At 43.0% G+C, this 21656-nt stretch overlaps 1 protein-coding gene across 2 annotated transcripts in view; it reads right to left on the bottom strand.

Annotated features, from left to right (window-relative positions):
• IQCK (IQ motif containing K) overlaps positions 1 to 21656 on the bottom strand; it is a 125767-nt gene that overhangs the window by 99723 nt on the left and 4388 nt on the right. For both annotated transcript variants that reach the window (XM_032605537.1, XM_032605538.1), the window contains exons 2-4: positions 16406 to 16470; positions 14224 to 14353; positions 13206 to 13303 (exon numbers count right to left, since the gene is read on the bottom strand). In XM_032605537.1, coding sequence (XP_032461428.1) covers positions 13206 to 13303; positions 14224 to 14353; positions 16406 to 16470 — 293 coding nt within the window. The remainder of the gene's footprint in view (positions 1 to 13205; positions 13304 to 14223; positions 14354 to 16405; positions 16471 to 21656) is intronic.

The raw sequence follows: 21656 nt of genomic DNA, 5'->3' as shown, positions 1-21656 counted from the left end.
TTCTGCCAACTTTTTCTCCAGAAGCGTGGTACCAATTATGTACCGGTACATGAAAGTTCTCTTTTCCACAGCTTCATCCATTTCTTATATTGTGAAACATTTATATTTTTGCTAATCTGTGAGACATGATACCACTGTGGTTTTATTTTTATTTCCTTCAACATTAGCGAGACTGAGCATCTTTTGATTTGCTCTTGGCTCTCTGGGTCTACCCTTTTGTGAACTTCCTGATCCTATCCTTTGTTTATTTTTCTATTTCATAGTTCTATTGTGTTGTTCTCTTTTTTCTTATTGATTTATAGGAATTCCTCACAGGCTGGATACTAACCTGTTGTCTATGTTGCAAGTAAGCAGAACAGATTAATAGATAAGAGTCAAGTCAATAAAAGGCAGAGATCAATAGGAGATAGAAAACGGAGAGCCTGAGATCAGGACCACTGCGATATTCATTGTTGTTATTCTCCGTGTGCTTCCCACAGGGCCTAAGAAAAATCCTAACAGTATCAAGTTATTTATTGAGCACTTGCTATGTGCCAGGTATTATCCCCATGATCTAGCTTGATGCTCAGAACAAGCTGGTGAAGTAGACATTATGGTCCCTCTTCCACACATGAAAAACTGAGACTCGGTGATAGGAGGTTATTCAAGTAAGTAGCCCAACTGAGATTCCAACCCAGCTTTATCGATTCTAATACCTTCTCTTAAAATTTTTAAAAAATTTTATCAAATAATACCTATGCATAAAGGATCAAATAATATTAAAATAGCCCTTGCTCTTTTTTTTTTTTTTTTTGGCTGCGTTGGGTCTTCGTTGCTGCATGCGGGCTTTCTCTTGTTGCGGCGAGTGGGGGCTACTCTTCGTTGCGGTGTGCGGGCTTCTCATTGCAGTGGCTTCTCTTGTTGCAGAGCATGGGCTCTAGGTACATGGGCTTCAGTAGTTGTGGCACGCAGGCTCACTAGGCTTAGTTGCTCCACGGCATGTGGGATCTTCCCAGACCAGGGCTCGAACCTGTGTCCCCTGCATTGGCAGGTGGATTCTTTTTTTTTTTTTGTGGTACGCAGGCCTCTCACTGTTGTGCCTCTTCCCGGACCGGGGCACGAACCCGTGTCCCCTGCATCGGCAGGCAGACTCTCAACCACTGCGCCACCAGGGAAGCCCAACCCTTGCTCTTAACTACCACATTATACTTCCTTACATAATCAGAGTCCAAAAATATTTGCTGAATGGATGAATCAAAAATCATTACCGAAGACACATATCAACAAGATTTAGCAGCTGAATCCAGGAAGTATGGTGGGGAAAGGTTTCTTATCTGAGGCAGACCGAAGACAGAGGAGGATACTCACAACTGGAGTCCCCAAGTGCATAAAGAAATATAAGCAATAATTTTCAATGAAGTATCATTTAGAATACCAAGAAATCAGAAAATTATATGCCCAACAACAGGCAATAGGTTCAATGCATCAAGGTGCAGCCCCACTATGAAAGTCCACAAAGTTGTTATATGTGGCATTAAGGAAAGATGTTCCTGATATATTGCTAAGTAGAAAGTACAAGTTACAAACAGTGAGTATAATGTTAAAAAAAATACATTAGTATGTACTAAATATAAAAGTATGAGTATATGTGAATTTTAAAAAGCCTACCAAGATATTTAACATTAACAGGGCTAGAATTATGACGGATGTGGGGTTTTTGGTTGTTTGACTTTGTTTTTCTTATTGGTAGTTTCTAATTTTTCTATACAAAGCAAGTATTACTTGTATAATAATCATTCCATTCTTACCTCTTTTTTAAAATGGGCAAAGGTCAAGAGTCCTTTAAAGGAGTGGGGTTTAAAAGCAAGAGATCTCAAGAACAGATTCCAGATCCAAAGGGCAGGTGAGGCAGGCTCAGGGTCTGGATCCAGACTGAGCTAACGCAGTTCAGTCTGGGTGGGAGGGCAGGAGCCAGCAGGGGCCAGCAAGGGCACTGCAAACAGCCTGCAGGGGCAGGGGTGAGCTGCAGCCTCCATCATTTGGGTCAAGAGTTGATTTCCTGGAGTGGTTAAGGGCTGAGCCTTAGAGTCAGAAGGACAGGTTGGCATCCTGGCTCTGCCTCTAACTAGCTCAGCAACCTGTGTGTGCAAGTAAAGTTGTTCATTCTTTCTAGTCTGCAGTTTCCACATTTAAAGAATGATAAGAACACCACCTATAGCACAAGGCTGATCTTGAAAATCAGTGAGACCTTGTAAACAAATGTTGAGCATCACAGAACCTGGCATAAAGGAGACACCTCATAAATGGTAGTAGTTATGTTCCTAAGGATGTGGTCTGGTGGCAGGGGGGATCAGTATGTCCTGATGGGCAGGGTGGACAGTCAGTAAATAGTGAAGAAATGCAGACCAGGAACTCATAGGAGAACTTAAGAGTACAAACCAGAGATCACCAGTTGGTGAGATCTAGCTTACAAATGTGCTCTGTTTGGCACGCTGTGTTTAATCTTTTTGAAAATTAACTGTTGGTCTTCCCTGGTGGCACAGTGGTTAAGAATCTGCCTGCCAGTGCAGGGGACATGGATTCGAGCCCTGGTCCGGGAAGATCCCACATGCCAAGATCCCACATGCCAAGAACCCACGTGCCAAGCATGGGTTCTAGGCACACGGGCTTCAGTAGTTGTGGCACATGGGCTCAGCAGTTGTGGCTCGTGGGCTCTAGAGCGCAGGCTCAGTAGTTGTGGCACGTGGGCTTAGTTGCTCTGCAGCATGTGGGATCTTCCCAGATCAGGGCTCGAACGCGTGTCCCCTGCATTGGCAGGCGGATTCTTAACCACTGCGCCATCAGGGAAGCCCAAAATAAATAAATTTTTAAAAAAAGAAAGAAAAAAAATTAACTGTCAAAAGTATTTTAAAAATTAATCAGGACAGTTCATGGTAAAATATGAATTGGGGGCTTCTATTGAAAACTCAGGAGATATGGCCACACTGAGCCCATGTTCTGCATGGTGACGATCAGTAGGAAATGAGAAACGTAGCAGCTGCCCCTGTAGTGCGTGAGCTTCTGCGGTGGCCACAAGGCCCAACCACTCCCTGGTGTCTCTTTATTGTTATTCCATGCCTGTTTCATTATCTACTTGGCCCTGCAGCCCTTTGAATGTTTTTCCCTTAAAATAAACAGTGCTGATGTCCTGGGTGCAGTAGGTTGAATAATTACCCCACAAAGATGTCCAGGTCCTAATCCCCAAAAGCTGTGAATGTTACCTTACACAGCAAAAGAACTTTGCAGATGTGATTAAATTAAGGATCATGAGATGGGAAGCTTATCCAGGTGGGACCAATGTAATCACAATAGTTCTTACAAGGGCGGAAGGAGGGTAAGAGTCAGACAAGATGTGATGATGGGAGCAGAGGTCAGAGTGATACTATCGCTGGCTTTGAAGATAGACGAGGGCTATGAGCCTAGGAATGTGCAGCCTCTAGAAATGGAAAAAGGCAAATAGATAGATCCTCCCCTAGGTCCTCCAGAAGGAACACAGTCCTGCAGACCCAATTTAGACTTCTGAACCAGAGATATTCTATGCCCTGCGATTATGAGTCCTGTGTAAAACAAAACAAAGCAAAACAAAACAAAACAAAAACCTGCCTGAAGCCTAAATATTTTCAAATATCTCACTGGATGTTTATTAGGTAAAAAACTGTTTACAATGATCTGAATCTAAAACTTAGCTCCATTTAATATATAAACACAAAGTCTTTCTGCATGGTTTTAATATACATTGATTTTTCCAGAAGAGCGACTATCATGTATATTAAGAGAAAATTGTACCGTGTTTTATTCAGAACCTCAGTTTCTTGCCATTTCAGAAAATCATATCACCAAGGACAATATCACTTACATGACTTGAGTGACTGATATAACACATGTGACTCTGCCTTTTGTAGCTGTTGTGTTCATTGTGAGTCTATGCATAGGTGCAAGCAAGTGACTACCTCATAATATCTTCTAGTGTAGTTTTATTTGAGGTTTGAAAAAGGAAATACATGTTACCTATATTACAAATGATTTTTATTTTCTTTCTCATTCATATTATAGTCCACTATAATATAAATGGCCACTATATACATATATTTGAAATTACTGTATGGATAGATTACGATGATAGTGGCCCCTAATTGATCATGCCTCCTGGGTCCATGCCCCTTAGCAATGTGACTCTGCTACTTCTTCTACATGGAGTCCATTTCTTGCTCACTGTTGAGTTGCTTTGTTGAGTTGCTGGCCTTGTGAGCTGTTTTGAGCAATGCAATGCAATGGAAGTGATGCTGGAGTTCCAGAGCTCTGGCCCTACACTTCTGCCTTCGGCCTTTTGGAAAGCTGCCCTGAAAACAGCAGGCTGTGAAGGAGCTGGTCTGGTCAGCTGGAGGAAGAGAGCCAGGCAGAGAGGAGCTGAAGAGCCAAGAGCCAGCACTGAGGCCCCAGACAGGTGAGTGAGGGCAGCCTGGACCTCCTGGTGCAGCCTCGACACCAGCTGAAAGCAGCCACATGGGTGAGTCGAGGTGAGACTGACAGAAGAACCGCCAAGTCTCACTGGCAAAAAGAAATAATAAATCATTGTTTCTTTCAGCCATGAAGTTTTCAGGTAGTTTACTGTCAACAATACATCAATCAGGTAACTGATAAATAGGTAGTAGGACTAAGCCTTTCATTTCAGGATAGTTAAGAAGGGCACTATAATATATGATGGTAAGGGGAGGAGAGTGGGCCCACCAGGGTTGAGAGCCATCGGTCTGATGAATTCCCATTGCTCTCAAAATAAACCCCACACTCCTCACTGGCCTACACGATACGGCTGCGCAGAGCGACCTTGCTGGCCTCACCTCCCGTCTCGTTCGCTCACTCTGCTCCTGCTCTGTTGGCCACCTTTCTGCTTTGTCCCTGGAAGAGGCCACTGAATTTGGCGGTACTGGGTCATGAAGGAAACTTGAAAAGAGCTGAACCAGAGCACTGTTGGTGCCAGAGGGTCACACATTAAAGAGAATGAATGGTAAAAAGTTGGAGATGAGGTGGTTTACACAGTGTGCCAGTGACCATGAAGGAGACAAAGAAAATCACCTAGACAGGGCAGCAAGGTCAAATAGATGGGTTGGAAATTGTTATTTATTTATAACTTCTATTTTTTCTGATTACAAAAATAAGTCATTATTATTTTAAAAATTTCAAATACTACTGAAATACTGAAATATAATATAGGAGAGCAAAGGCTCCAAAAGTGTCATCTCTCCCCCAACTTACATGTGATTTTTCATTTATTGGCTAACAATTTGGATACTATTATCTACATTCAGGAAATGCCTGTACAATATCTATTATTGGCCCACAAATATGCCTCTACCAGCTATTTGTACAAACTAACCATTTCCAGTCATTACCTTTCACACAGTATAGCTGTTTAACAACATATAAACCACTGCTAGCACCCAGCTAATTTCACAGCAAAACTAAGAGGCTCATCGACTTTATTTATAGGTGGTCAGTGTAATGCCCTACAGATGCCACTTAAGTTTTCTCTATGACCTTTTTACACATAGTTGAAAACAACCTTCTGGGAAAGGATTAAAGAAATCTATTTCACTTGCTGAATTCATATCATGAAATGAGCAGGGTCTTCATTTACTTCTAAGGCTGACATAACTCATGGAAATTATACATTTATGGTTTAGTCCTCTAATTGTATTCTCTAAAAATTAAGGAATAGAGAAATATCTGGTTATTAAATAATCTGAATTTTATTCTGAGCATTTGAAAGATTTAAATATCTAATGACAAGCAAACTATTTGGTTATGAAATTCATCAGTCTAATTCATAATATCTAAAATGGCATATATACAAAATTGGGTTATTATGAATTGAAATCAAAATCATCAAGCTTGCACACTCTGTCCCAGGCAGAGTCTGTCTGATTCCATAGGCCAGATTCTGAACCACTGGACCATGTGCCATAGACCTCCTCATTCACGTAGACACACACACACACACACACACACACACACACACACACACACACCAGGTGTATGAGTAATTGACCAAATGCTTTATGGCCTAGTCATTAGGCGTCGCCTCTCTCTCTCTGGTTTTCCTTGAGGTGTCCTGGTGCTCACAGGACAATCTAATGAAAGGCTCTGCCCCACGAGGTGTCTGCCCCAGGCCTGCCTAGCATCTTAGTCCTCTTCTCTAGTGCCTCCAGATCATTTCTTTTTTTCTTTTTTAATATTTATTTATGCATTTGGCTGCGCCAGGTCTTAGTTGTGGCATGTGGGATCTTAAGTTGCATCATGCAGGATCTTGTTCCCTTACCAGGGATCAAACCTGGGTCCCCTGCATTGGGAGTACGGAGTTTTTGCCACTGGACCACCAGGGAAGTCCCCAGATCATCTTTCCTATCCAAATCTAGCCTCTGCTTTTGAAAGCCATTAGACCTGCCGTCAGCATGGTCCAGTGGTTAAATTCCTAGACTCAGGAAACAGGCTGCTCATTTGACTCTTGGCTCTGCCACTCACTAGTTATGTACTTGGCTTGTTGATTAACCCTGGTGCCGCACGGCCCTCATCTGTAAGACGGCAAGAATAGCACCCACGTCAGAGGACTGTTGGGAGCGTTAAATGAGTTTCCGCAGCTAAAGTGCTTAGAACAGTGTCTGGCACAAAGTACGGGCTCTAAATGTGCTAGAAACTACTATTCTTGAATTCCAGCCTCTTTTTCAAATCTCTGGCTCTCCACTGGCTGTGAGGCTCCTTCAATTTTAGATGATTTGTTCCTTCCTCAGCTCTAGCTTCAGGGGACCCGACAGATCTGGACAGCCTCCCCATGGTCTACCTACCTCTGGAAGTAATAAATCCAGACAGTGCAGGTACAGTTAGTAAATGACCTCTTGCATGTAACAGCTATGTGCTCCTGTAACTTAATTATGATCTTAAAAGTAGGCTCTGACTTTTGCAGAATCATATTCATTTATTCATCCCACAACTATTAGTGGGTCCCTACTATGTTCCAGGTATTGCTGGAACAATATCACAGGACAAAACAGAAAATGAGGAAAGCACGAAAAAATAACTAGAAGTCAGCATTTTAAGGGCAAAATACAAATCAGCAATTATTCTTAAGTGACCTAATACAAATGCCGTTTCAAGATATAATTTGAATGGCCCTAATTAACAATGAATTATGCTGCTGTTCAAGAGCCATTTGGATGCACATTCAATTGTGGGTGACAGATAAGAATGCTCCCGTTATGTAATTTCGGCTGGAGGCTGGTTATCATTCAGTTTAAGCATCTATTCTTGATGACAGGATGTGAGGAAGAGCTGAATCAAGAAAATGCAAATCTCTTGTGCAGATCTGGATAAGAGGAGCTCCACTTGGGTCTGACAAATGTTGAGATGGCAATAATGTAATTTTTAAGCCAGCAAAAATAACCCACAAAAGACTACGTGATGTCGGGGGCGGGGGGGAGGTGGGGAGGGAATCAAATTTAATTAAGAAATCCTAAAATCCTGAATCAGGATTGGCATGGAAAGAAGTAATGATAATTCACCCATCTTGCCTATTTGAAGCATTCAAATACTGAACTTCCAGGTAAAGACTGAAGAGAAGGCGGGGCAGGAAGGTAACATTCAACGGTGCTTGTGAGCACCCTTCGGTGAGTCATCCTCCTGGTAACGAGAGCACCTCTGTCATCCCTTTAGTAGTTGAGGATTACTCACAGATTCCATAGGGTCACACTGCAAGGAAGTGGTCACACTAGGTGTCTAGCTGCCTGTAAAGTTTATCAATTCTTGCAAGTTTTCAGTTTTAGGAACCCACTTTTTTTACACCTTTGATCATTCATTATAGCATTGAAAGTCTAATGCTCCATTCAAGCACCTGCAGCATTTGAGGTTTCATCTGTTTTCATTTAGTCCCAGTGGCAGCTCATCCATGGGATGTCAAAGATGAAGTATGAGTTGGCACAAGGATGCCTCATTACTCTCTAATACAAATAGAAATTTCTCTGATTCTTTAAAAGCGTTTTATCATTGCCTGGAGGCTGGAAACTGTTTCTAGCCCCCTCATTACAAAATTATTTATGGTCAAAAATTAGACATGCAACCCTCGATGTAAAATCTTAATTACTGTCCTTTTAGCTGATTTTTGTATAAATTAGAAGAATAACAGTTGAATAAATTAGAATAAAGGCTGCACAAGTGAATATAACTGCCTTAAGGTCTAGAAGTGAATGTCTAGCACCAGATCTACACTCGCTGTTTCTCCATATTCGTTCTTCTTTTGGAGGAGCAAAAGAGAACAAAGGGGAAGAAAATAAAAGCTACCTTTATCCTTCAGCTACCGAGGGCTTTGCTACTCATCTGTGGTTTCCTTGAGGACAGGGCCAGACTTGTCCTCTCTGGGTGTCCAGGGCCTGGCCCCATGATCAGCACATAGTAGGGCTTAATAAATGTTTGTTGAAAGGAACTGAACTTGGGTGGCTTAATATGTTTGCAGATATTCTCACACATATCCAAACAAAGGTTATTCCATTGTGCTCATTTATGTCATTGTTTAATCACTGCGTTCCATCCTCTGATCAAGCTAATAAAAGGCAGGGTACACTGAATATACTTTGGCCAACAGCAGGATTAAAAACAAAGATCCTTGAAATATGACTTGCAGGATTGTCTGGTCTCTCTCATTTAGCAGCAGGACCTGAAGCCAGAGAGGCAAGGCCATCTGACACATACAGGGTCAGGCCAAGGGCTCTGCTCTCTGGTCCCCAGCCTCACTACCATTCCATATGGCCACGCCTTGCCCTGTTTAACACCACACAGAGGAGGGGAAGCTCAGTTACAAATGAGGGACAAGAATTAAGTCGTCAGGGGAAGCCAAACAAGCAAATGAAAAATACACAAGAATAGAAGCAGTTTAGATTTTATAACTTAAGGCAAGTAGCAATCTGTTCTCCAGAAAAGAACCACAAATTTTAAAAATTTGTATTTCCTGGAGCTATTTAGAGGACAGCCTCCAAGCCCCATTTTTTGAGAGGGATGAAAGCACAGGCTCTCGGAGCATCTGGACCTTGGCTGAAGACCTGCTCCATTGCTCACTAGCTGGGTGATCTTAGGTAATGCTCGACTTCTCTGAGTTCCTGGGACTCCTCTGTAAAAAGCAGTTGACGGAAAAGGGGATCTGGCTTAGAGGTTGATTGTAAGGGTGAAATGTGATGATGCGTATAAAGCAATTTGACCAGTGATGACACACAGTAGACAACTAACCAGTGAGATAGCTTCTCTGACCATTAATACGATCACTATTATGATAGCAGCAGTCAAACCACAAGTGAGGGGACCACCATGACCTGGATGGACAGTCAGTACCTGAATTGCTGGCGTTCATTTTACCAGCTTTTTCTGTTTATAGTCCCCTTCAGCAGAGCAGCTTCTCATGTTAATGAAAATGGGGATCTGATCATTGTGTTTTTTTCTGGTTCAATCTGGACAACTGGTCTGTACCAGAATGTCAGGAGAATATAGCAGGATTAAGGTTTCCCAGATTTGAATTCACCAGGCCTGTGTCTCAAAACTAAGAATTTCTGCCAGAGAAATATGAAGAAAACCTTGCAATTCTGTCTCTGTTGGGGTGAGAGGTGTGAAGCCCCCTACCACCACTCCCACCCACCAAAAGCTATGAATAGCGGTTGAATTGCATTTTGAGGAAGGAAGGGTAAGCCGAATGCTGCACTTTTCTTTGCTGAGTGGGCTATGCAGGCTGAGAGCCAGAGCTGAATTGTTCAGGACCCAAAAGGGGTCTGGAGAGGCTGTGTGGGAGGAGGCGCCTGGAGAGGACAGACGTGGTTCTAGACAGGATTAATGAAGTATTGCTTGATAGATGCCAACAAACCCCTCTTCCCACCTCCCTATAAAAGTATCAGCAAAATAAACCTTCTTCATGAAGTCCTTGTGTAATCAGATGCTTGGGGGGGAGCTGGGACCAAGTGCTGAATAAGGCCTCTGGGTAGCCAAGGAACAAGAGCAAGCCCACTCAGGTAATGGGTGTAACCCACCCTACCTGGGGAGAACCTGCAGCCCAGTAATACTAATGATCAATAATAAGTTAACATTTACTGAGTTCTTCCTACATTCCAGGGACTGCCCTAAGTACTTTGTATGGGCCACCTCATTTCATCAGCATAATCCCATTGAAACTGTGCCCCATAGGGTTAACCGAAACTGGTGGCTAACAGAAATTCTTGAGCTTGTCTTGAGCAGATAAGGGAACTGCTTGTTAAAAGCCCCTGTGCTTATAACCTGCTTTCACTGATCAAGGATGCCTTAATTATTTTTGCAAATTGCATACCCTCCAAGCTTCATGTAGCCTAGATAATACATCACAAGACTCCGTAACCGCCTCCTATAGATAACACCTCTGACGTATGGGTTGCTATAGTAACGGTGGCTTAAGCTGTTTTTCAGAAACTTGGAGTCAGCTCTTGTCCAGTTCAAGCAGGCTAAAACTGGTTGGGACCACCGACCCTAAAACTGGGCCTACACAGTTGTCCCATGAATGACCTTGTGACGTCAGAGAGCCAAAAACTCCACCCTCAGATCATGCTAGCACCTCTATTTTCTGAACATGTATCCCATGAAGAAAGAAGCATGTAATTCAGATATACTTGTGCAGAGCAGTGATTACCTCACCCTTTTCCTGCCTCCAATCACCTTCCCCTGGACCTCTGACGGTATACTCTTCACCCATAAATATCCCAAGCCCCTTGCCTTCGGGAATGTGGATCTGAGACTTGTCATCCCATCTCCTCACTTGGCTGCCTGGTGAATAAACCCCTTCTCTGCTGCAAACCTCAGTGTCTTAGTATTTGGCTTGCTGTGCATCAGGCAAATGACCCTGGTTCAGTCCCTGGTTCAGTAACACCATGAGCAGGTGCTATGATCATCTTCATTTTACACATAAGGAAAAGATGGTGGCTCAGAAAGATGAGATAACTTGCCCAAGGCTGTACAGCCAGCTGGGGTGGAGGGAGATGTCAAAACCAGGTAACCCTGAGAACACATCCAGAGATGTGTTCTTAATCAATATGCCATAAACCAAAGCCCAATTTACTAGTTAATTGCATAATTAATATATAAGGAGGGTTAGGCAGTGGAATTTGCCACTCACTGCTCTCTTACATTGACTAACTCACGAAATATATGGATGTCTTCTTCTCTCACCCCCTTCATGGCGCCCCTCCAGGGATGAGCCCAAGAGAACAGTCTTCCCAGATAGAAGAAAACTGGGTTTTGGTCAAGGACATAGTAGTAGAGGTGCTCCCCTGACATCCAACTGTGCACTCATTTATTGAGGGCCAACTATGTATTCACCAGGGGCTAGGTACTGGGTAGGATATACTAGGCACTGAATAGAGATACAAAAATAAATCAGAGAATCTGTCCTCAAGGAACTTAAAATACTGGGGGAGACAGACATGTATAAAATGAAGTGTATTTGTGGGTCAAGGATGTCTTAATTTTCCACTAGAAGAGGAATAGATGAAATACTCTGAAATCTGAGGGCTGGGTTCAATTGCTTCCAGTTTGGGAACAGTAGGCCTGAAAGAGAAGCCACAGAGCTGAGTTTGAAAAAACAAATAGAACTTAAATATGCAGAGAAGAAGAACTCAAGGATTTTTTTCTCAAAAAAAAAAAAAAAAAAAAAAAAATGAAGGAACATATGCACAGAAGCCGTGAAGTGTGGGGCAGGTACAGGGACCTCCAAGTGGTTCTATCTGCTGGAGGGTATCACCCAGGAAGGAGAACAGAGAGAGATGTCCTTCTAAGGAAGGAGGGAAAAGACTGCAGAGGGCCGTGAAAGCCAGGCTGAGGGGTCTTGGACTCCTTATGTGGACCCACGGTTCTCAAACAGTGTACCGTGGCCCAGCAGCATACCCTAAACACCTCCTTCACAAGCGTGCTGCCTGGTTTCAGATCAACGTCTCATAATTCGTTTCTGCTTCTACTAAAGACACAACTGTCACGGTGAGGCCTGTCAGAAGGAATGTTATGCTGAATGGACCAGTGGCAGTGAATTAGGGGGAGGTATAAAGTGGGGTGACTAAGAGACAGGAGGGTCAGTATAACGTCAAGGCAGCGCAAAAGGAAAGTTGAGTGTTTGCTAGAGCACGTGAAAACGTTGTCTCTTCAGTATATAAAAGCATCAGGACAGTATCCTATTCTCACAGAGAGATCCTGTGCTGAAGGGCAACCAAGCAGGTGACACCATTATCTGTGAATGCTTTAAAGACGTGGGTCAAACAAATTGGGGTTTGCACTGTAGTTACAGCCAACTTTTTAAAATATCATTTTGAATCATTTAATTTGGATTTGAATCCTAGCTCTGCCATTCACCCTTGATCACCTTTCTGAATCTATCCCTTCGTCCGTTTTCTCATCTGCAAAATGCAGACAATATGAATCAAGAGGAACCTCACAGAACTGTTGGGAGTGATGATAAAGCCCTAAGCAAAGCACCCAGCAGAGCAAGCACTTGGTCAACGTGAAATGCTGTTGCTATTTTACTCTCTGCGTATAGGTCATCCAAAATTCTAGTACTGTGCAGGGAAGACACACACCCGATGTATACTGCCAACTGCAGAAAAGAGGGAGCCTCTGGGGTACTTACATGGCGGTGCGCCAGGACTGGAACTCGATTCATACAGATAACTAGCTGCAGTATGATAATGACCAGTCATCGAGCACTCACCATGGGCCAGGCCTCTCCTAAAGCAAGTACATTCGTGGCATTTGGCATGAAGTGGAGTGGGGGAGCCCCGAGGTGGGATGGTCAATCCGGAGCTGGATAAGAGGGCAGGAGAGCTATAATCTGTGCATGTCATAACGGGAGCAGGAAGACCCAAGAAACCTGGCAGATGCCAACTGCCCAGGAGAAGGGCAGGCAGGGAGGCCAAGCGGGCCAAGCGAGGCAGAAAACCTCCCCAGAGCCAGGCGGACAGACAGATGGCAGTGCGTGTGTGTGCACAACTAGATGTCCCGGCCGGAGTTGGATAAGTGACTGAAACAAGGCTTTCCCTCCCAAAGGGATCATTTTGAAAACAGCCACTTGACGGTACTAAGATAATGAGCTACCACCTGATAAAAATGCATTATCGAGCATTTAGAAATAAAGAAACAAAACAACTGACCTCAAAACATTTTTCTTTCTTTGCTTGGTGAAGCAGGCTAGCCATTCCGGGAAGCAGAACTGGAAAGATGAATGTTTCCAAATATTCTTTGGGGGAACCTAAAACAAACAAACATTCCCACCAAAAATCCAAAATGGCTCAAGTTAATTTGGGAGAAACATTTGCTTCTGAACAAAAAAAGGTATTCTCCATTAATCAACATGACCATAAATGTTATATTTTACTCTAGACTGCTGAGTTGGGCTGATTACCGACGAAACTTAAAATATCCCTCTGAGCTTCTGTAGTCTGGTGGGGCTGTAGACGGGGGTCCATGGGGCCAGGGCCACAGGCATAGCCAGGAGGCTGGTGTAGCTGGAGGGAAATACGCAAAGGGAGTGTGGTAGGAACTGAGGTCAGAGGGGAACGGGGCGGGGGTACAAGGACCTAAGGGCACAGTAATAGTGGTTACCAAAGCCCAAAGCCCACTAGCGGAGGGAGCAGAACAAACCAGCGGGGGAGAGGGCCTGGCACCAGGGAGGGCGAGGAACAGGGACTCAGGGAGGAAGATGAGGACGCCTGCATCTCTGGCTTCCACACACAAAGCAAGACAGCATGATATTTTCTTTTACTCTTTACATTTTCCCCCTTTGTATGTAATGTAGAACTTAAGTACTTAAGAACTTAAGTGTCTTTCTTCCTTTTCAACCTTAAAGATACATCAGTGGACCCCCAGGGGGGAAAGCAGGAGGGCGGGTGGGATGAAGTGGGAGATTGGGGTTGACATATATACACTAGTATGTGTAAAGTAGATAACTAATAGGAACCTGCTGTATAAAAAAATAAATAAAATAAAATTAAAAAAAAAAAAGATACATCAGTGGAATAAAGGCTATCTCTTAAAAATAAAAATTAAACAAGAACACATTCTTATTACGTGGTCTCCCTGAGGTCTATCTATCCACCCTGTCCCCACCCCATGGTTTTGCAATGTCACAACTCCTGAACTATAGAGCTGAGATCGCACTTCCTTACGTACATGTTTTTGGGTCGATTGTTTCCCGTTTAGCTTGAGGACAGGTCACTTGTGGGACCACGGCTAAAGGAGCAGCTGGGTAAAGGTGTTCCATGTTGAAGCCGCCGAAAACCCTTTCCTCTGATGGTGACGCCTGGGGTGGCAGTGGGGAGGGAAATCAATTCATGTAGTTTAAATCATTGTATTTTCTTTTATAATATAACAAAAATAAAAGTCTGTGTCAGAATTTAGGTTCAAGGGGGCATGCTGAGCACAAATCTTTCTCTTCTCTCCCAAGACACCTATAAAGGACAACCAAGAAATAAACCTGTAACAAAGACTGGGAGGGCTGTCAATGGATGAGAGATCTCCAGACATTTCCAAAAGAAACAGAATAGGGCTTCCCTGGTGGCGCAGTGGTTAAGAATCTGCCTGCCAATGCAGGGGACATGGGTTCGAGCCCTGGTCCAGGAAGATCCCACATGCCACGGATCAACTAAGTCCGTGCGCCACAACTACTCAGCCTGTGCTCTAGAGCCCGCCAGCCACAACTACTGAGCCCACGTGCCACAACTACTGAGCCCATGTGCCACAACTACTGAAGCCCGCATGCCTAGAGCCCGTCCTCCGCAACAAGAGAAGCCACTGCAATGAGAAGCCCGCGCACCACAGCAAAGAGTAGACACCGCTCGCCACAACTAGAGAAAGCCTGGGCACAGCAACGAAGACCCAATGCAGCCAAAAATAAATAAATGAATAAATTTACAAAAGAAACAGAATAAAGCCTGTTGTCAGATGAGAGGAGGAGTGGCAGGTCAGAATCCACAGGAGGAAACTGCCCCCAGAAGACGAGAGTCCACGTTCCCACCAGAATTCCAAAGGGCTTCAGAGGTTCAGTTCCTCACAGTGTGGGAATGAGAAAGGAAACAATACACAGGAGAGGTTAAGTGAAAATCTGGCCGGAGACCCCGTGGCCTGCTGCCCCATCCTCCCTCCTCCTGCTTCTGCCCCCTTGGGCATTCACAGCAGCCTTTTATATCCTTTTATATCCTTATATATATTTCCAATGAATCTTCTGTAAACAAATTAAACAAACAGCCTGGGAAGGAGTAGAACTACTCAGGGTGCCATTTTGGCAGTCAAGAGAAAAAAAAAACCTCAACATTGATGTGGAGGCTTCCAGCCCAGTGCCAAAATAGGGAGTCCCTGTCTGCTGACCCTGAAGAAAAGTCCTCCAGTGGACAATCACTCCCCATGAGCTCCCAGTCAGTGTTTCTATTCATGGAAGAGACCCATCCAGAAAACAAACCAACATGTGTGACAGTAGAAGAAAACTATACCAACTATGTAGAAATATCCACTCACGCTTGCATTTTAAATTTTGAATAAATAATCAAAACTTTCTACACAGAGGAAGAACATCAACAGCATAAAAGACAAAGATCAAGATCTATAAAGAACAACTGACCCTGAAGAAGCAAAAATAATTCAGGGGAGAGAACTGTAATTAGTATCTGCAGAGAAATCTGAGAAAGCATTGCATTCATAAAGCAAGAACAGGATGCTATGAAAAAGGAACAATCACAAGCCAAGGAAGATCTTAGACATAGAATCTCTAATGGAGGCAGCTGTAGTGACATAATGAAGTCTAGTGACTTAGGTTTTTGTCTCATCCCTGTGACCCTGCTCAAGTCCCTTCATTTCTCAAAGCCTTACCTTTTTATTTTAAACTCCATTAAGTCCCTATTTTACTCCAAGCATACTGCCTTAGGGCCTCCCTTCCTGGCTGCCTTGTCCTTGGCCCTCTCTCCTTCCTTAGTACAGTCTTAGCCCACCCAGCTATGCAAAAAGAAATCTGCTCCATCTGCAAAACTGTCCCCAACGTGGACATGATGTTGAATCCACTGCAAAGGCCTTCCTCATCTAGGATCTCATTTGAGCCCTACAAAGGCCCTGTGAGTTAGTCAAGGATTATCTGCTCCATTTAACAGATGCAGAAACTGAGGCTCAAAGTGGTTGTGTGATGCCCTTTAAGTCACATCATTAGCAGCAGAGGTATGACTGGCCCTGGTTCTGGTTCTGGTTCTGGTTCCAGTGCCTTTCCTTTCCCCCTCCCTGATTCATGACAGTGTCTGATGCTCACCAGCCATCAGTGCTGTTTTCGTGTAAGAACCTTTCAGTTAGGTTGGGGCCCGGTGATACTCACAGTAACCACAGCTTCTTGTCTGACTTTATATCCTTCTGGAAAGGGAGGCAGCTCAGCTTCATACTCTGAAGGGAGTGGGGGGGAAAAAAACCCCTCAATTCCATACTTCATTACAGCTTGTGGATAATTCCCTTTCCTCTGAATAAAATCTCCTTAAATTTTATTTTGGTTGGTGGTTTTCAAAAATGAAAAAACAATTGGCCATTACAGGGTGTTTATTTAAAATGGGTAAGAGATGATTCTTCTCTTGCATGAAAGACTCCAGGCTTTATGTAAGAGTATGAGACTCTTCCCAAGAAGGTAGATTTAGATCCTGCCCACCGAATTATAACTACAAGGGATAAAAAGAGGAAGAAAATGAGGAGGGTGGCTAAGGGAAGACACCAATAGCATACAGGAAGGAGAGGGGAGAAAAAGAAGAGGAGAATGTTACGTATAGGGGGGCAGAATAAAAGAGACAGAGGCAAGATGAGCCATCTCAGGCAGACGTGGGGATGGGTGTGAAGTTAAGGCTGCCAGATTGGGGTATACGGCTGGAAAAGCAATCCCGTTAACCCTTGCTAGTCGAAGCATTGCCCAGGGACCAGCAGCATCGGCATCCCTGGGGAGTTAGAAATGCAACATCTCAAGCCCCACCCCAGATCTGCTGAATCTGAATCTGCATTTTAACGAGACCCCCAGGTAACCTGCAAGCAGTTAAAATTGGAGAGGTTCTACCGTAAGCTCCAGTAAGTTTCCATCTTGGCTGTACATTATAATTACCCGGGAGATTTTTGAAAATGCTAATGTCTTGGCCCGACCCCAGAAATTTTGATTCAGTAGGTCTGGGGCAAGAGGCTGGGAATCAATATTTTAAGTCCTCCAGCTGATTCTAACATGCAGTGAGTTGGAGAACAATTGCCAGGTTTCAAGACTGATCACTGTCAACCTGCTGGGGAGCTTAATGCAAAGAATATTCCACATAAGTTCTACAGCGTAACAACAACTATTGCTGAGAGACAGCAAGAAAATGCCCATGACTATATTGGTTACACCCGTAAGGGAAAGACTGGTAAAAATATTTCCGGAAAGGTCAATGTTTCAAAGGCAACTGCATAGGTGCTTTGCAGTGATGAGGGAAAACAGTTTCTGGTTGAGATGGGGTTGATGCATTTGTACTGGAGGCAAGTTTTATTCCATTACCTCGTTCCTTATCAGGTGGTAGAGCAATTCTCAACTTTTTCTTCAATTCCTAGGTATCAGGTTGGGGACTAGTATGTCAGGATGCAGGTTTTAAGCAATTTTGATTCCCAATACTAGCTAGAATAGGTTTCTAGTGCTATGTAACAAGTTATCACAAACTTAGCAACTTAACACAAATTTATTATCTCACAGTTCCCAAGGGTCAGGAGCCTGGGTATGGGTCAGGGTCTCATCAGGCTGAAATCGTGTTGGCCATGGCTGTGATCTCATCTGACGGCTGGGGTCCTCTTCCAAGTTCACTGATTGTTGGTGGGATTCAGTTTCTTGTGGATGTAGCTCTGAAGTCCACATTTTCTTTTGGGTTGTTATGGGGACTGCTCTCAGCACCAAGAGGCTGGCCGCCCTCAGGTCCAGGCAGCTCACTCTTGGATATATGTTACTTCAAAGCAACAGTAGTCTCTTCTGCTTGAACCTCTCTGACTTCATTTAAGGGCTCACCTGATTAGGTCAGGCCCACCTACAATAATCTTCTTAATTTAAAGTCAATTGAGGGAATTCCCTGGGTTAGGGAATTCCCTCAATTGACTTAGGACTGTGAGCTTCCAATGCTGGGGTCCTGGGTTTGATCCCTGGTCGGGGAATTAAGATCCCACAAGCTGTGCAGTGTGGCCAAAAAACAAAACAAATAAACAAAAAACCTACAGATTCAATTAGAAAAAAAAAAATAAAGTCATCTGATTACACACTTTAATTACATCTGAAAAATCCTTTGACAGCAGTGCCTAAATTAGTTTCTGATTGGATAACTGGAAGCTATGTGCACTAGAGGCAGGAATCTTGGGGGCCATCTGAGAATTCTGCCCACCACAGCAACTCTAGCTCTACCACCTTATTCTTTCCTCTCAAGCAAAAATGTAAATTCACCTTCTTCCCCCAACACACTGAGAATCACCAACACGGTGTGAAAACTATTCGTTTGGATTTAAGATACATATACATTTATAGCTTTGATTACAAAAGCAATACATGCTTATTATGAGAAAAATTCCAAATAATACGGAGATGGCTTATGTAGAATCTAAGTCATATCTAATCCCATTACAACCCATAACCATTGCTGGAATTGGCATAGATTCAACCAAAACTTTTTCAATGCATTTACTAACACTTGTATATAATTCACAAATACATTCATTCACTTTAGATATCCAAGACTAGCTCAAATCACCCAAGCATAGAACTTGATAACACTGTGTCCTTATTCTGCGTAACTCATATTAAGTCTTACCCGTATTTGAAATTTGTAAAAATTAATGAGTATCTCTTCCAAAAGACTGTGTTTTTTTGGGGGGGGGTGGGATGTGGATGTACCTGGGTCTGTTTGTGCTCACCATCGCATTCCCAAAGAATATGAAGCTGAATGAATGTACTTTTTTTTTTTTAATTTAAATTTTTTGGCTGCACAGCATGTGGGATCTTAGTTGCCCGACCAGGGTTCAAACCCACGAACCCTGCATTGGAAGTGTGGAGTCTTAATCACGCTTGGACCGCTAGGGAACTCAGAAGCTGAATGAATGAAGTAACGAACGAATGAACAAAACAAACACTACAGCAAGTTACTTTTGACTCTTTATCAATTCATTCAGCCATATTTATTGAGAGTCCACTATGTGCCAGAATCCATTCTAGGTGCTGAATCATGGAGCTCGTTCAATGCTGCTACTATATGATGTGCTTCATTTATTTAACCAGTGTACTCTTAGTGGACTTTTAGGTTGCTTCCAATTTTTCATTATTACAAACAATGCTGTTATAAGCATATTTATACACACATCATTGATCAGAAAGGAGGTACTTTTGTAGGATTAACTCTTAGATGTGGAATTGTTCTTTCAAAGAAAAAAATAATTTAAAATTTGGGCCAAATTGCCAAATTTTCCTCCAAAAGGTTCATAATAATTCACACTCCTAATAGTAAGTCTGCCTGTTTCTCTAGGGTATAACTGATCTCATACATATTTAAAATGATACTTTACTTTTATTTATATTTCTTTAATTATGATTTATTTGCCATTTATATTTTTCCCAATGAGAAATTTGATGGAAAATATACAAACTTTTTCATCCTACAACCACAAAAGATATACAGTTATATGATTATGTAGAAGTATGGGAAAATACATTTGCCTCAGGACAATCTGATGTGTTTTTTATTTCAAGCCTCTGTAAGATTTAAGAGAATCTGGCATATTTGAGAATTTGTCACTGTCACCTTGCGATTTCAATTTAAAACATATAATTGGTTACAGACTGATGCTTTTTACATTGAAAGCCATATAATTTTGCAAGAATTTATTAAGTTTGTAAAGAGTACTGAAGAAAAATTTGCTGGTTTGGCACTAGAAATTCTTCAGAAAATCAGGTATATTAAATTTCCAAATGTTTACAATCTTTTCGTTACCTAAGCTTGTAAACTGGATTCCAGGTGTCCCCCACTTTTTGAAAGTTTGCTTTACGCACTTCACTTTTACAAAAGACCTACAATAGTACCTGTTTTCGCTAACCAAGAGAAATCCAAAGGGCATTTTTGCTTTAACAGAAAAGGTGAAAAGTGAAAAGAGCGATCAGCGGTTTTTTTGCAGCGAACTGTTACAGAGGAAGTGTGTATTCCGAGCAGTGGAGTGGCACTGCCAAGCTCCTTCCCCTGGAACTACACTCAGCATCTCAGCATCACGCCACCACAGTTTTGAACTGTCTGTGAACATCTGTACTTTTTCTCGATTTATTCTGTGCATCCTTTAGCAAGATGTGTCCTAAGGTAATCATTTCTTTGCTTTATGCCATTTTGGCTTACGAAAGTTTTCACAGGAACTCTCTACTTTTGGGTAGCAGGGAGAACCTGTAATTGGTTAGGGGAATTTAATGTTATATGCATTTTAAATGAACATTAATCTAAGAACAAGTAAACGTAGTTGTTCATTTTATACAACAAAGGCAACATTATGTAAGAGGCAGAGCAGAAAGAACCTATAACCCTGTTGGGCGAACAGAGCCCTCGTGCTCAAATTGGAACCTCCCCGCCGCCATGCTCCAGGCACGTGAGGTGATGAAATGTCTTTATTGCTCAGGCCACTATTAGTTGGGTTTTCTGTGATTTGCAGCTGAACATGTTCCTAAATGAAACAGCAATTAAAATGCAGTGTTCACCAACAGCGGCCTATTGGAAAGGGATGAACCAGGAAGATGGAGGCTGGAAGTGAATCTAACGAACACTTAGCCAGCATATACTACGGCAAGGGGATGTACAAGGTGCTGGGGGGACAGATGAAGAAGGCAGAAGAGCTTGTGTCCTGGTGAGGGGATGCACAGTAAGAGCCAGTGGTTATAAGATGTGAAGTGATGCCGTAGAGGGCTGCACTCAGGAAGCACCAAGGAAGGGCCTCAAAATCAGCGTGAAGAATAACAGAAGGCTTTCCAGAAGAGGGGCCACTTGGGCTGAGTCTCGAAAGATGAAGATGAGAAGGCAGAGATGTTCCAGTAAGAGGCAAAGCTTGTGCAAAGGTGCGGAGGAATGGAACAGTGTGGTGTGCTGGAGGAATAGTTTCTTATGGTTAAAGGTACACAGCACAGGACAGTGATACTATGCCTTGTCCCTTGCCTAGAGAGTGTATTTAAACTGCAGAGCTTAGGGACTCACCCCCAAGGAGTGGGGTGAATCATCACACCACAGGAATCTGTGCTTCAGCAAGCATCGGGGATGTCGTGATGAGGGAGCTCCAGGTCTACACTTTAGGCACACTGCTATGTCGCTTAAGGGCTTGAACTTGAGTGCCACACACGAGTTGCAGTCCGGTTCTACCACTTACTTTGGACAAGTTTCCTAAGCTCTCTATGCCTCAATTTCCTTATCTGTTTAAACCACCAAGTTACTGAGAGGTTTAAACAAGAGGAAAAGCAAGCACCTAGCACAGTGCCTGGCACATAAAGGGCAGCTCAATAAATGTTAGCCATTAGGATGATTTGGACAAATGGTAGGCGATGAATCTAAAAAAAAGAGACAGAGACCAAA

Source organism: Phocoena sinus, chromosome 15 (assembly GCF_008692025.1).
Source record: "Phocoena sinus isolate mPhoSin1 chromosome 15, mPhoSin1.pri, whole genome shotgun sequence".
NCBI classification, from domain to species: Eukaryota; Metazoa; Chordata; class Mammalia; order Artiodactyla; family Phocoenidae; genus Phocoena; species Phocoena sinus.
The sequence above is the reverse complement of the archived record's forward strand: the minus strand, read 5'-3'. Positions and strand labels throughout refer to the sequence as shown.